This window comes from Chaetomium fimeti, assembly GCF_033439085.1.
Source record: "Chaetomium fimeti strain CBS 168.71 chromosome Unknown B0H64scaffold_2, whole genome shotgun sequence".
Lineage (NCBI taxonomy): Eukaryota > Fungi > Ascomycota > Sordariomycetes > Sordariales > Chaetomiaceae > Chaetomium > Chaetomium fimeti.
The window spans coordinates 366,852-379,022 of NW_026944330.1; the positions used below are offsets into that span (position 1 = coordinate 366,852).

Here is a 12,171-nt window from a genome sequence, read left to right on the forward strand (position 1 = left end):
TGCTTTTGGCTGCCGGGACCCTTGTAAGTCAGGGCCCAGAAGCAGCGGGACCCACCTAAAATATTTTGATGCGAAGAAAGTCGAGATCCACTCCGCCGTCTTTTGCCCGGGCCATACCTCTGGATGGATCCTAGGACTCTTCCATCACTAATGCCTTGGTGGTGCAGTAACAAGCTGTCCTAATCGCTCCCATGCTCGGCCGCAAGTTGACCGGAAGCGCCAGCTTTGTCTGCCTAAGATGCCGACTCCAGCTGGCTGGTGTACCGAAACGGCCGTCGTTTCCCCCCGCCGCGCTCTCGTCTCTTCGAACGCCCCTACGAACGTCCCTGCGATCTATCGGTACTTACCGCGGTCCAGGTCGCCCCGACAGGTTAAACGATTATGACGACGGCGAGACGAGTGCTGACTCCAACCTCGAACCAAACCTCGAACCCGACCATGAATCCGACGGCGACAAGATAACCCACAATGAAGATTTCGCTTCCTCCTGGCCACTTCTTGCGCCGGCCCCACCCCTGTCGCAGAACCGCGTGTACAAGTCGAGAGGTCAACTCGTCTCCCCAGAAAAGGAGGGGCTCTCCATCGACATGCTAGGGAAACCTGGCTCTGCCATTGTTCTCCGAGAGAAGCGGGCTTGGAAGAAGAAGATCCAGGAGCCGGTTTCCGACGACGACCCGGCGGCCCTGGTTGACCCCGCGAGCCTGCTGCTCAAAGAAGACGACGCCCCTGCCGATGAGGAAATTTTGCTCAACATTCACGAGCTAAGACCGAAAGACACAAAGATCCTCTCGGAGAAGGAGTTCACCGAACTCAGAAACACACTCGTCGACGGGTTCACAGGTGCCCAGCTGGCCCGCTACTTTAGGGAATACGAAACGTTACGGCGCCTTAGCGAAGAGGAAACCGACAGCCCAGAAGAAGCCCCATGGGTACTAGAGCGGCAGTCATGGGCCCCGACGGTTGCGAATAAGGCGGAGAATGTTGAGCCTCACCTCGTGGGCTACCTCACCAGGGGCATGGCCCCCAAGACCCGGCTCGTGGTCAAATTGATTCGTGAATGCTGGGACGTGGCCAACCAGCGCGTTCTCGACAGAGATGGTTACCTTAGTTTACGGCTCCGTGATGTGGAGTTCTCCCTCCTAACCCGTACGTCAAGCGAAGCCTCGAAACCTGTCTCCTAGTTGAGCTAACACTCCTGTGTCTACAGTCGGCAACAGAAGATGGCTGGAGGGCACGCCGAGTGCCATCCTGGCGCAGGTGAAGGAGGTCAGACTCATTCGAGAATCCCGACTCGTTTCCGTCGTAGCTCCTAGGCACGCAGCTGTATCAATTCTTGACCGAGTCCATGAGGTCCTTTCGAATGCCAGGACAAGCGACTTTGACATCGACCTCGTTTCTCCCGAGCCTCTCGAGCCCGGTGTCCTTGAGGAAGTTGGGCGCATGACCAACACAGTGACACGGCTGGACGCATCGGGAAAGAAGGTATGTGAACAGCTCGGGGTCTATAAAGGCCGTGGTCATGGTTAACAAAATGCGCTTCCTAGGTTGTCGTCACCTGGATCCATCAACCGAAACGCGACGAAAACTGGGAGAATGCGAGCGAGACCGTCCTTCGATTCCTGCGAGAGGCATACGGGCCTAAATCCCGCCTTTCCACCGCTTTGGCCGTCCCCGATGGCCTGGCAGACCAGGGTCGATACCTCCCGATGCTCAACTACTCAACAAAATTACCCTGGCAGGAGCGCTTCGACAAGTGGGAGAGGTGGACCGCCGCTGTATCTCGGCCGGGGACCAAATCTAAGGCACATAAAATCACAATACCGGCTGATATCCTCCCGTTCAAGCTGAACAACGAGAAGGCTGTCGATGAGTTAGCATCGGAATTACCTGTGGACAATCTAGGAGGGTGGCCTGCCGAACCGCAAACCGGCACAAGCGTGACCTTTGGTCATGTTGTTTTCGCCCGCCAGAACCAGTCCTCTGATTCCACCAGCCCACCACCGCAACCTGCACCCGAGTTGGACACCTCCCTGCCCCGGTCCTTCGTTCCGGCCCTCCCCGCACTCGGGAGCCTCAATCTACCCAACAATCTCCATGAAGGAGGGCTTTGGCACACGAGCACTGTAATCCGCTTCGTGCCATCCCCCGACCTCTCTCCCGAACTGGTCGCCTCGGCACCAACCCTCGAGCTCCGCATAGAAGCCGACCATGCGGAGATCAAGAGCCTCACCTCCCTGCGCGCCATCAAGGACACCTTCGCAGGCGACGTGCTCTTCCCCGCAGCAACCGTCGACGCCCGCGTCGTGCAGCAGCGCAGCTTCAGCCTTCCGGGCCCGAGCATCGAGGACCACGTCCCGGCCATCATCACCTTCCTCTCCAAATCCAAGCTGCGCCCCTGGCACGGCAAGCTCAGCACCCCGCCGGCCCTGCTCGGCGTGCACCTGCCACCGCACCTCTTCACCCCACCACCCATCACCGACACCGACACCAGCACCCCAACCCCCGCCGCAACCCCGGCGGAAGAAAGCACCACCAACGCGCCACCAGCCCTAGTCAAAGTCGATTACAACCTCGCCTCCATCGACGTGCAGCGCACCGTGACCGCCGAGTACGCCTCGCTCAAGCTGCGCTACACCAGCACCCAGGGGGGCCAGGGCGGCGGGGAGCGGTCCGAGCTGTCGCTGGAAGCGGTGCGCGTGGCGCCGCAGCTCGACGTCGAGCCCGAGGCGACCGACGTGTACGATCTGGTCGACGAAGGGGTCGATCGCGCCGCGGGGTACACCTCGCACGTCAAGAACCAACCCAAGGCGGCGAACACCTACCTCGCCGAGGCCCAGGCCGCGGCCCTGGCGAAGCCCGTGAAGGTGGATGAGTTTTTACGGGCCGCGTCTGGGATCGTCAACGAGAATGGCCGGTTGAAGTGGCATGCGAAACGATCATAAGAGGCAATATGTACAGTACTTGTAGGATAGACTAGACTAGACCGCATATCGGCAAGCATGGAGACCGTGTGTAATGCATTGTATGACAACCATTGCAAGAATTATCAATTACGAAGCCGACGCCGAAGCACCGTGATCAAGAGTCGCCCACTGAGATGTGTCGTGCATTGGCGAGACATAACAGAGACAGAACACACTGCTCACCGTCTGTAAAAAGGAAACGCGGCATCACTAACACAGAAACATACATCACTAACGAGCAGCAGAAAACCGGAATTTGGGAATCATGACCTTCGTGATCACTTCTAGGAGACTCTATTTTGTACTAAGCACATGGTGAGAAGTTTTGATGTGCAGAAACCCTGACCATTACCCCCTCAAATGTGCCCCATCACAAAACAACCGAGTGCTCATGTCAATCGTAGCATCGCGGCTAACACCGCGACGCGATCTCGCGTTAGAGCCAAGCGGCCCTGAATCCCTGAAGTGAGATTTTTGTTTGCTTGAGCAAGAAACTGTTTATTTCTTGCCACCAGCCTTGGCAGCCGACTTGGTGACCTTGCCGGCACCGGCAGCGGCCTTCTCGACCTTCTTGATGACACCGACGGCGACGGTCTGACGCATGTCACGGACGGCGAAACGACCGAGGGGAGGGTACTCGGTGAAAGCCTCAACACACATGGGCTTGGAGGGAACCATCTTGACGATGGCGGCATCACCAGACTTGATGAACTTGGGGGCGTCTTCAACAGACTTGCCGGTACGGCGGTCGATCTTCTGCTGGAGCTCAGCGAACTTGCAGGCAATGTGGGCCGTGTGGCAGTCGAGGACGGGTGCGTAGCCGGCACCGACCTGACCGGGGTGGTTCAGGACAATGACCTGAGCGTCGAACGACGCAGCGCCAGCGGGCGGGTCGTTCTTGGAGTCACCGGCAACGTTGCCACGACGAATCTCCTTGACGGAGACGTTCTTGACGTTGAAACCAACGTTGTCGCCGGGAACACCCTCGGTAAGCTGCTCGTGGTGCATCTCGACGGACTTGACTTCCGTGGTGACGTTGGAGGGAGCGAAGGTGACGACCATACCGGGCTTCAGGATACCAGTCTCGATACGGCCGACAGGGACCGTTCCGATACCACCGATCTTGTACACATCCTGGAGGGGAAGACGGAGGGGCTTGTCGGTGGGACGCTTGGGGGGCTCGATGGAGTCGATGGCCTCGAGGAGGGTCTTGCCGGAGGCCTTGCCACCCTTGATCTCCCTCTCCCAGCCCTTGTACCAAGGAGCGTTGGTGGTGACCTCAAGCATGTTGTCGCCGTTGAAGCCGGAGATGGGGACGAAGGCAACGGTCTTGGGGTTGTAGCCGACCTTCTTGATGAAGTTGGAAGTCTCCTTGATGATTTCCTGGTAACGGGCCTCGGACCACTTGGTGGTGTCCATCTTGTTGATGGCGACGATGAGCTGCTTGACACCGAGGGTGTAGGCGAGCAGAGCGTGCTCACGGGTCTGGCCATCCTTGGAGATACCAGCCTCGAACTCACCAGTACCAGCGGCGATGATGAGAATAGCGCAATCGGCCTGGGAGGTACCAGTAATCATGTTCTTGATGAAGTCACGATGACCGGGGGCATCTGTGTGGCGCACGTTAGCGAGGGGAGGCAGGCGATAGGACGAGAGGTTGCGACATACCGATGACGGTGACATAGTACTTGGGGGTCTCGAACTTCCAGAGGGCGATATCGATGGTGATACCACGCTCACGCTCGGCCTTGAGCTTGTCAAGAACCCACGCATACTTGAAGGAACCCTTGCCGAGCTCAGCGGCTTCCTGTTGTCTGGTGTCAGCTCGATCCTTGGCAATTGAGCGCCAAATGCGGCGCGCGGTTGGTGGGGTGGAAGTGCGGGGTGGGTGGGCCTGCCGAAAAAATTTCCCTTGTCCGCTGGGTTTGTGTGCCCCTCCCCCGCTTTGGAGGGAGGGGCAGCCACAAAGGCAGAAGAGGCCAGGAAAAAAGTGCGAGACAGGCAGAAATGAAGGTGCGGTCGGAATCGGGCGGAAATAGCCCATGAGAGCGCATGTTTCGGGTTGGGAATGGGTTGGGAATAGGAAAATGAACTGACCTTCTCGAACTTCTCGATGGTACGCTTGTCGATACCACCGCACTTGTAGATAAGATGACCGGTCTGTAGTCTTGTCAGCGACCTATCCTACAGCGCAGTGTACCAGGGAGGCGGAGGGGTGAAGCTTACAGTCGTAGACTTGCCGGAGTCGACGTGTCTAAATTGCTACACGTCAGTTCCTGCGCACGCAAACGAGGGCGCCAACAACAGCGCGGATGCAGATAGACAAACCCAATGACGACGACGTTCAGGTGGAGCTTGTCCTCCTTGCTGTTGACCGAGTTAGCTTTGTTGACGAAACAATCGAGGTCCCTCGCGATCGGTCGGGAGCTGGTGACCACGACTTACCCCATTTTGACGGTGTTGTTGTTCTTAAGAACGAAACTGGCGACTTGCGCTTGATGTAAGTCTGTAATAAGTCAGAAATGATGCTCTCGTCGAAGATCGAGATGGCGCGATGATGGTTACGCACTTGAAAGTGGCAGGTGATTGCCCGAATCAGGTATGCCGACGAGGAAGTGAAGAGGGAGAGTAGGGTGATTTTTGAGGAGGGGTTGAAGTTTTTATGGGCAGGTCGGGAGGGGCAAGGCGGGTTGGTGGGGTTGCGCAACACAAAAACTTCAACCAAGGTGGGGCAAGCCCTCAAAATTTCGGCCAGCCAATTTCTCTGCCGCACCTTGCCGCCCAGCCCCGCGGTCAGGCTTCGGATGGATTGCACACAAAGCGCACCTAATGCAAACTACCTACACGAACAGAGCATCCGTGGATTCGAGTCACCGAATCCAAAGTCCGGTTAAACCCATCCCAGTGTGAACTTGTACGTACAAAATACAGTCAGAGAAATAATACCATTTGCCTGTGACGCCTCTTGAACCTGGTCGAACTGCCCCTCTCTGGGTTTCGAAAATGCCCCTCTTCGCAAACTCCCAGGCAACCGATAAGCCCCTCCGTTCGCCAATCCTTTTGCCCTCAAAAACCGGCCGGCCCGAGCGCCACTGCATGAGGTTGGCGGTAAAGTGGGACTCCCTGCCGCAAAGCCGCATGTCCTTGGTGAGTTAGGCATTGGCCTCCTGCCCAACGTCAAAAATGTGACGATACTGTGCACGGATCGGGGAGTCTGCGGCGTGAGTCAAGCTCCGGGCATTCAGATTCGCTTCCTTCTTCCCTTGTGACCCCGAAGCTCGTGGGGATTCGATCCGAAGGCTCTTACAAAACCTCATTTCTCATCGGCGAATGACTGTCGATGGATAGGCGGCAATCAGCTCTTTGTTTGCCGCGGAGGGGTTGCAATCTCAACCGAGTGTTTGTGGCGAAGTGGCCCCTCTTCTGGTCGCGGCCGTCACAAACGCAGCTCGGTTCGAGTGGACGGGGCCATGACTTATGCGCTTGCAAGGACAGTGGCAAATGTGGGAAACACAGCCCTTCTTCTTCTTACAATTTATATCTTGCATCTCGCACAACTGCAACACCGTGCCATCGGGCCGTTTGATGTTGTCGAAGACGCAGAGGTCATTGTGTTCGATGTCCGTATGAGGCTAGGGCCGTCTGAGAGCTTCAGTTCCTCCCCGTTTTTGAAGTCGGCAAGGACAGGGGTAGATGGTTTAAGCTTCGACTGCAGCCACAAGCTTTTCAAACTCCTCCCACCCACCATGTCCAAGGGAACCATCATGTCGGGGCTCTCGCAGCCCTGTCTGTTCCAGTAGTGAGAGGGGTTCCCACTCCTCTACGGCCGGGGACCCAGGCGCATCAGGTACTTCCATCCCTTCAGGCCATCGACCTGCTCACATCCTCTGGAAAAGCTAGAGGGCACTCTACCCCCGGGACACTCGAGATGCTTTTACTTGCTTGACTTGCCTGTGTTCGGTTGTTAATGAGAACATACCTGTTCCTACTCACTCGGTAATGGCCCTATATTTGAGGGACGAACAAAGTAGTCGTTTAACGATGCTTACAAGTATGCTGCGTGTAGCCCGGGATCAGGTCCACAGGAATGAATACACTGCTCCGTCCCTTGGTGGACATCAGGACAAGCCCGCCCCGTTCGTCAATGAGGAGTGGGCTCACCGGGCTGAGATCTCTCAGGGGTGAGGTATCCGGGTCGGCCAAAGTTACCGAGCCGGGATCCATACTTGCATTGCAGCTGGTTCAAGCCCGTCATGGTGAGCCGAGGGCTCTGCTGCCCAATCTCCTTCCCGATTAAGCCTTCAGATTTGAGGCCCGTTCCTCTCCATATTAGGAGCGTTTTGGACGCAGTTGGAAGGGGAGGACCTCAGACCTCATGCTTCATCTTATTGTGAACCATGTTTTGTTCCCACGCTCGACTGAGTATCCCCACACGCATCGTCCTTCGACCATAGACCATTTCTGATATTGGGACTGGGGATATACATTCGAGTAGTGTTGTGGTCTCAAGCACATGCAATGCGTCCTTTCACAAAAAAGGTTATGATCGTCACGAGAATCGATCGATGGCACAGGTAATTAAGGTTAGGCATAACTATACTAGAAGAGGGGCCGGCCACTGTCTTGAAACGCTTGGCCGTTGAGGTACATCAAGTCATCCTATATATCTCTCCTTCTAGAGGAACATTGACATCGAGTACTTCTGCACGCACCTCTTCGAGTAACAAACGGTTAGCTTCACATATATCATTGCAATATACTTCAGGCTGTATTTACCATAACTAGTATTTTCTCCATACACACTCTGGCCCCCCTCACTAATAGACTTACCGACTCCAGAAACATAAACAGAGAAAGCTAACCCCCCCCCCCCCAAGGAGCGCCCTGATGCTCAGGCACTGAGCTGCTGCACTTCTTGCTCGTTAAACCCAAAGAGATGGAGCAAATCTAGCATGTTACCGCCATTGATCCGCGCGCTGGCCTCCATTTGCACTCTCGGCTTCGCGTTCCAGGCAACACCCAGGCCCGCAGCCTCCATCATAAGCAGGTCATTGGCACCGTCGCCCACGGCAACCACCTGTTCAAGCGGGATGCCCTCCTTCTCGGCAATCTCGATCAGAAGCTCCCGCTTGCGCTCCTTCCCGACGATACGGCCCGTCACCTCGCCGGTCAACAGACCCGTCGCCTCGTCAATGACCACTTCGTTCGCATGGGCATAGTCAATCCCCAGCTCTCCGGCGAGCCAACTCGTCAGGGGCAGGAAGCCGCCCGATAGCACGGCGGTTTTGACACCCAACCTCTTCAGCGCCCGCAGGAGCGGTCGCACGCCGTTTGTCACATCCAGTACGGGGCGCAGCTCTTGGAACAAGGTACCTGGCAGACCAGTGAGCAGCTTGACGCGCTCGCGGAAGGCCGAATCGAACTCGAGCTCGCCGAGCATGGCGCGATGGGTGATGTCGGCGACGCGCGCGGCCAGGTCCGGCGGGTCCTTGATGGTGGCGGCCAGGAGGTCGATGACCTCCTGCGTGATGAGGGTGCTGTCCATGTCGAACACCACCAGGCGCGGGTACCGCCGCCAGAGGGTGTCGGCACGCAGCGCCACGTCGACGTTCCACTCGCGCTCGAACCTGTAGATGAGCTCGTGTTTGCGGAGGTCGGCCAAGGAGAGGTAGTCTAACGAGGGCGCGGGGGAAACCGTCAGCTCGACGACCACGGGGTGGTGGTCTTGGCTGGCGTCCAGTTTGAGGCAGCGGTGCGCCGAGGTGAGGTCGTTCGAGCCGGCAGGGAGCGGAAAGGTGGTCATGAGGTGCAGGAAGGAGGTGATGCACATGGGCGTGACGTATGAGCCATACAGGTGATTGAGCGGTTCGGGCTCGGCAGCGGGCGGCTCGAGGGGGTAGGTTTCAAGGCTGCTGCTCGGGGCCATGGTCGGGGGGATGTCGGAATCGGAGGGGGCGCGGAGCGAGGGGGACCGGCTTCTCTGTGGGGAAGGGGACTTCGGGGAGGGAATCGCATTCGAAGCCCGAGGAGCCGTGGAGCGATAAAACAAGGTTGCGACGAGCTTTTCGGTGTGGGTGCCGGGCCGTGGTGTGCAGTCCGGATGCGACAGCTCGTGGCTCAAGCCGCTCTCGACAATCTTGGGAGGGTGCTCGGGCGAGGGAACCCCTCTGAAGTGGGTGATCTCGCGCGGCGAGACGCTGGTCGCCTGAAGATCCTCGACGACAGTGTCAATCCCATAGTGGTTTTCGGGCTTGTGCGGTGGGCGGTACTGTTGATGATCCCTCAGGAACGAGCTACTACGCATGGCGGCGGTCATTAAGGGCCGTCCCTGCCGGGGAGAGGCACCGGCTTCCTCGGCCATGGTTTGCGCTTGGAACAGGAGAGGTTCTCAATGCAAATGCCGCTAAACTGCAGTGCAGACCTTCTTCAGGAAAACCGAGAACACTTCTAGCAGCGGGATATAATGTTCGCTTTGTCCCCGCGTCTCGACGAGTGTTTTCAAGAAACTGGCAGCGCTCGTGGAACCCCACCTTTCAAGTTGGCGGGCAAGAAAAGGACCCCGCCATTTCCTTGGCAAGCAACCGATATCATCCGTGCAACAAGACGGTTGAGTGATGCCCTACTGTGTGCACAGTCGGCTCAGTCAGCCATGGGGCCCGGTCGGTCTTCAGGAGGGATACAACAACTATACTTCATTGTTTTTCCAATCAACATGTTGTGTCGACGAGCCAATATAGTGTCCGATCAGACTGTGGCTTGTCGATGCGCCGAGGATGACAGATGTGGGGAAAAGCCCGGACCTCTTCGCGATGTCAGGGTCCTCTCAGGAACATCGTCAACCCGACTCGTCACCCGCGGAACCCAACACCGACATTATTATTAGTGTCTCGGATGGTTCACCGGATGATTTCAGTTGTTGCTGTTGTCAGGGCGTCCAGTAGGCAGGGTCCCCAGGAAGCCAGCTGCGTGTCCAGGGGTAATTTATTAATCATATCAGTTTGTTAAAGGGTGCTGTGCAACCACCCCATGAAAACCGGAAGTCGGTCTTAACTTGAGCCGCCGAGCCGCCGAGCCGCTTCTCTCATTGAAACGACTTCACAACACAGACCCAAACACCTTCGCGCTCTCATTGCAATACAAGGGGTGATTGTGCCTTTAAGAACGTTACAGATGGTGACATCATAGCAGTTGAACCACTTTACAGGGTCGCGGAGCGTGGCTGACTAAAGACCTTGGGATAAATGTTCGTGAATTGTGTCAGAGGGGTGGCTCGAGGGTGGACATCAGATGTCGTCCCTCTCCCACAATCGGCCCTGGCTTCCCCTTGTTGCCGGCGGATCTCGGGAGGCACGCAACAGCCCAGGCATCTGGCGTTAGTGCTCATTCCTCAAAGGAATCGCGCCTTCCCCAGGTCCGAGTCCTTGCCCCAAGGGGTGGCATCCAAACCGCGGCGGGAGAACCCCCACAGAAAACCGCCAGATTGACCAATCACAGGGCCCCCAGATGTCGTGATCAGCCTCGCTGAAAACACCACCACTCTAACGAAGTCTTCATGAAAAAGCGCCTTTAACAGCGCCTCCACTCGTTGGTGTCATGCTGACCCGGTTTCGACGGTCAAGGACCAATGCCAGACTGTCCCTGCCCCTCGGATATCTCGAGGATGACCAAGAATCTAGAAACAGGCATTAGTAATGGCGGTGATGCGTTCACTAGAAAACGAACCTCTCTCGCCCAGTTGTCCACTTCCGGGGGCCCAGATTTCGCCATTTGGTCTCGAGTATTCGTAACCCCGGAAAACACGGACATTCCCTGCGAGACGCTCGAACGGGGCATCCCACAACCAAACCTCCTCCCGTGCTGCTTTAATACCACCCGACCCCCCTCTACCCCCTTTCACCCACGTTCTTGACACATCCCCCGCTGCGATTTCGGTACTCCTCCTTTTCTTCCCGCTTCTCCTGCAGAACAACTTGAACAAGACTTCATCCTCGGCCTGCCCATAGTCTGAGCCCCGACCGCTTGTTCCCTCATCGTCTTCTACAACAACAACAACAACAACCCATCCTCAAAATGGCTGACGACTCCCGCACCGAAACATCTTCCCAGCTGTCCTCGCCTGGGGACCATGGATCTGTCGACTCCGGCTTCGCTTCGCCAAGCGCATCCACTGTCAGCCTGCCCCGGATATCCCTCACCCAACCGCACATCAAGCATCTCAACAAGCAACTCGAGGCTCTCCACCCCATGGACGTCCTCCGGTTCTGCAAGATCTTCTTCCCCAACCTCTACCAGTCGACGGCGTTCGGCCTGACGGGGCTCGTCACCGTGGACATGCTGTCCAAGCTGGACGCCGAGTCGACCAACCCGCAGCCGATCGACCTCGTTTTCCTCGACACGCTCTACCACTTCCAGGAAACCTATGACCTCGTCGAGCGCGTCAAGGAGCGCTACAACGTCCACGTGCACGTCTTCAAGCCGGCGGACGTCGACAACGTGACCGAGTTCGAGGCCCTGTACGGCGAGAAGCTGTACGACATGTCGTCGGAGCTGTACGACTGGATCGCCAAGGTGGAACCGCTGCAGCGGGCCTACTCGGAACTCAAGGTGGCGGCCGTGCTGACGGGCCGGCGCCGGTCCCAAGGCGGGCAGCGCGGCGACATCAAAGTCATCGAGCTGGACGACGAGCGTGGTGTTATCAAGATCAACCCGCTCGCCAACTGGTCTTTTGCCGAGGTCAAGGCGTACGTCGACGAGCACAAGGTGCCGTACAACGCCCTCCTCGACCGCGGGTACAAGTCCATCGGCGACTGGCACTCGACCGTCCCCGTCGGCGAGGGAGAGGACGAGCGCGCCGGCCGCTGGAAGGGCCAGGAAAAGACCGAGTGCGGCATCCACAACAAGCAGAGCCGCTATGCCCAGTGGCTCGAGAACGCCGCGCGGCAGCAGGCTCAAGAGGTTTCGGCCTAGATATCGAACGGGAAACACATCGGGGGTTCCTGTGACGAAGAATGAGGCGTTAGCCGTGGTTTCATTATGAAGGTGACGAGATTGGAAGGGTCACACATACATTTCACAAACATTATGACGGGCATTACAGAGGCGTTTTTGGGGAATAGCTCGGCGTCGGCGTTATTGGTCCTCGTGGCCATGGGATAATCGCGGGTTTCGAACAGCATGGGCGGTCGTTGCATTGTCATTTCCGTTGGCT

General features: G+C 57.3%; 5 protein-coding genes across 5 annotated transcripts; 3 read left to right on the forward strand and 2 right to left on the reverse strand.

Moving 5' to 3' along the window:
* Window position 1: 1 nt before the first annotated feature.
* B0H64DRAFT_69330 (mitochondrial inner-membrane-bound regulator-domain-containing protein) lies at window positions 2-3,066 on the forward strand. Its single transcript, XM_062808626.1, has 3 exons — window positions 2-1,146; window positions 1,208-1,482; window positions 1,545-3,066. Exons 1-3 carry the CDS (start codon window positions 192-194, stop codon window positions 2,940-2,942), a joined length of 2,628 nt encoding a protein of 875 aa, XP_062661750.1. The 5' UTR covers window positions 2-191; the 3' UTR covers window positions 2,943-3,066.
* A 152-nt stretch (window positions 3,067-3,218) lies between these two features.
* Window positions 3,219-5,626, reverse strand: B0H64DRAFT_384528 (translation elongation factor EF-1 alpha). Its single transcript, XM_062803009.1, has 7 exons — window positions 5,533-5,626; window positions 5,409-5,469; window positions 5,292-5,330; window positions 5,190-5,217; window positions 5,061-5,123; window positions 4,632-4,770; window positions 3,219-4,573 (listed from the first exon to the last, which is right to left on the reverse strand). Exons 2-7 carry the CDS (start codon window positions 5,411-5,413, stop codon window positions 3,462-3,464), a joined length of 1,386 nt encoding a protein of 461 aa, XP_062661751.1. The 5' UTR covers window positions 5,414-5,469; window positions 5,533-5,626; the 3' UTR covers window positions 3,219-3,461.
* A 642-nt stretch (window positions 5,627-6,268) lies between these two features.
* Window positions 6,269-6,907, forward strand: B0H64DRAFT_69334 (uncharacterized protein). Its single transcript, XM_062808627.1, has one exon. The coding sequence runs from the start codon at window positions 6,434-6,436 to the stop codon at window positions 6,761-6,763; it is 330 nt and encodes a 109-aa protein (XP_062661752.1). The 5' UTR covers window positions 6,269-6,433; the 3' UTR covers window positions 6,764-6,907.
* A 650-nt stretch (window positions 6,908-7,557) lies between these two features.
* B0H64DRAFT_69153 (HAD-like domain-containing protein) lies at window positions 7,558-9,777 on the reverse strand. The gene is made up of 2 exons (XM_062808625.1): window positions 9,655-9,777; window positions 7,558-9,585 (listed from the first exon to the last, which is right to left on the reverse strand). The coding sequence occupies exon 2, from the start codon at window positions 9,322-9,324 to the stop codon at window positions 7,855-7,857; it is 1,470 nt and encodes a 489-aa protein (XP_062661753.1). The 5' UTR covers window positions 9,325-9,585; window positions 9,655-9,777; the 3' UTR covers window positions 7,558-7,854.
* Window positions 9,778-10,953: 1,176 nt separating this feature from the next.
* B0H64DRAFT_69339 (uncharacterized protein) lies at window positions 10,954-12,084 on the forward strand. The gene has a single exon (XM_062808628.1). It carries the CDS (start codon window positions 11,034-11,036, stop codon window positions 11,928-11,930), a length of 897 nt encoding a protein of 298 aa, XP_062661754.1. The 5' UTR covers window positions 10,954-11,033; the 3' UTR covers window positions 11,931-12,084.
* The last annotated feature ends 87 nt before the right edge of the window (window positions 12,085-12,171 follow it).

Coding starts and splice junctions, on each gene's coding strand:
- B0H64DRAFT_69334 (XM_062808627.1), top strand. CDS start 6,434: ATGACTTATGCGCTTGCAAGGACAGTGGCAAATGTGGGAAACACAGCC.
- B0H64DRAFT_69153 (XM_062808625.1), bottom strand. CDS start 9,324: ATGGCCGAGGAAGCCGGTGCCTCTCCCCGGCAGGGACGGCCCTTAATG.
- B0H64DRAFT_69339 (XM_062808628.1), top strand. CDS start 11,034: ATGGCTGACGACTCCCGCACCGAAACATCTTCCCAGCTGTCCTCGCCT.
- B0H64DRAFT_384528 (XM_062803009.1), bottom strand. Junction 5,218..5,291: donor CTGAACGTCGTCGTCATTGG/GTTTGTCTATCT, acceptor GTAGCAATTTAG/ACACGTCGACTCCGGCAAGT. Junction 4,771..5,060: donor CCATCGAGAAGTTCGAGAAG/GTCAGTTCATTT, acceptor ACCAGACAACAG/GAAGCCGCTGAGCTCGGCAA.
- B0H64DRAFT_69330 (XM_062808626.1), top strand. CDS start 192: ATGCTCGGCCGCAAGTTGACCGGAAGCGCCAGCTTTGTCTGCCTAAGA. Junction 1,147..1,207: donor GGAGTTCTCCCTCCTAACCC/GTACGTCAAGCG, acceptor CTGTGTCTACAG/TCGGCAACAGAAGATGGCTG. Junction 1,483..1,544: donor TGGACGCATCGGGAAAGAAG/GTATGTGAACAG, acceptor TGCGCTTCCTAG/GTTGTCGTCACCTGGATCCA.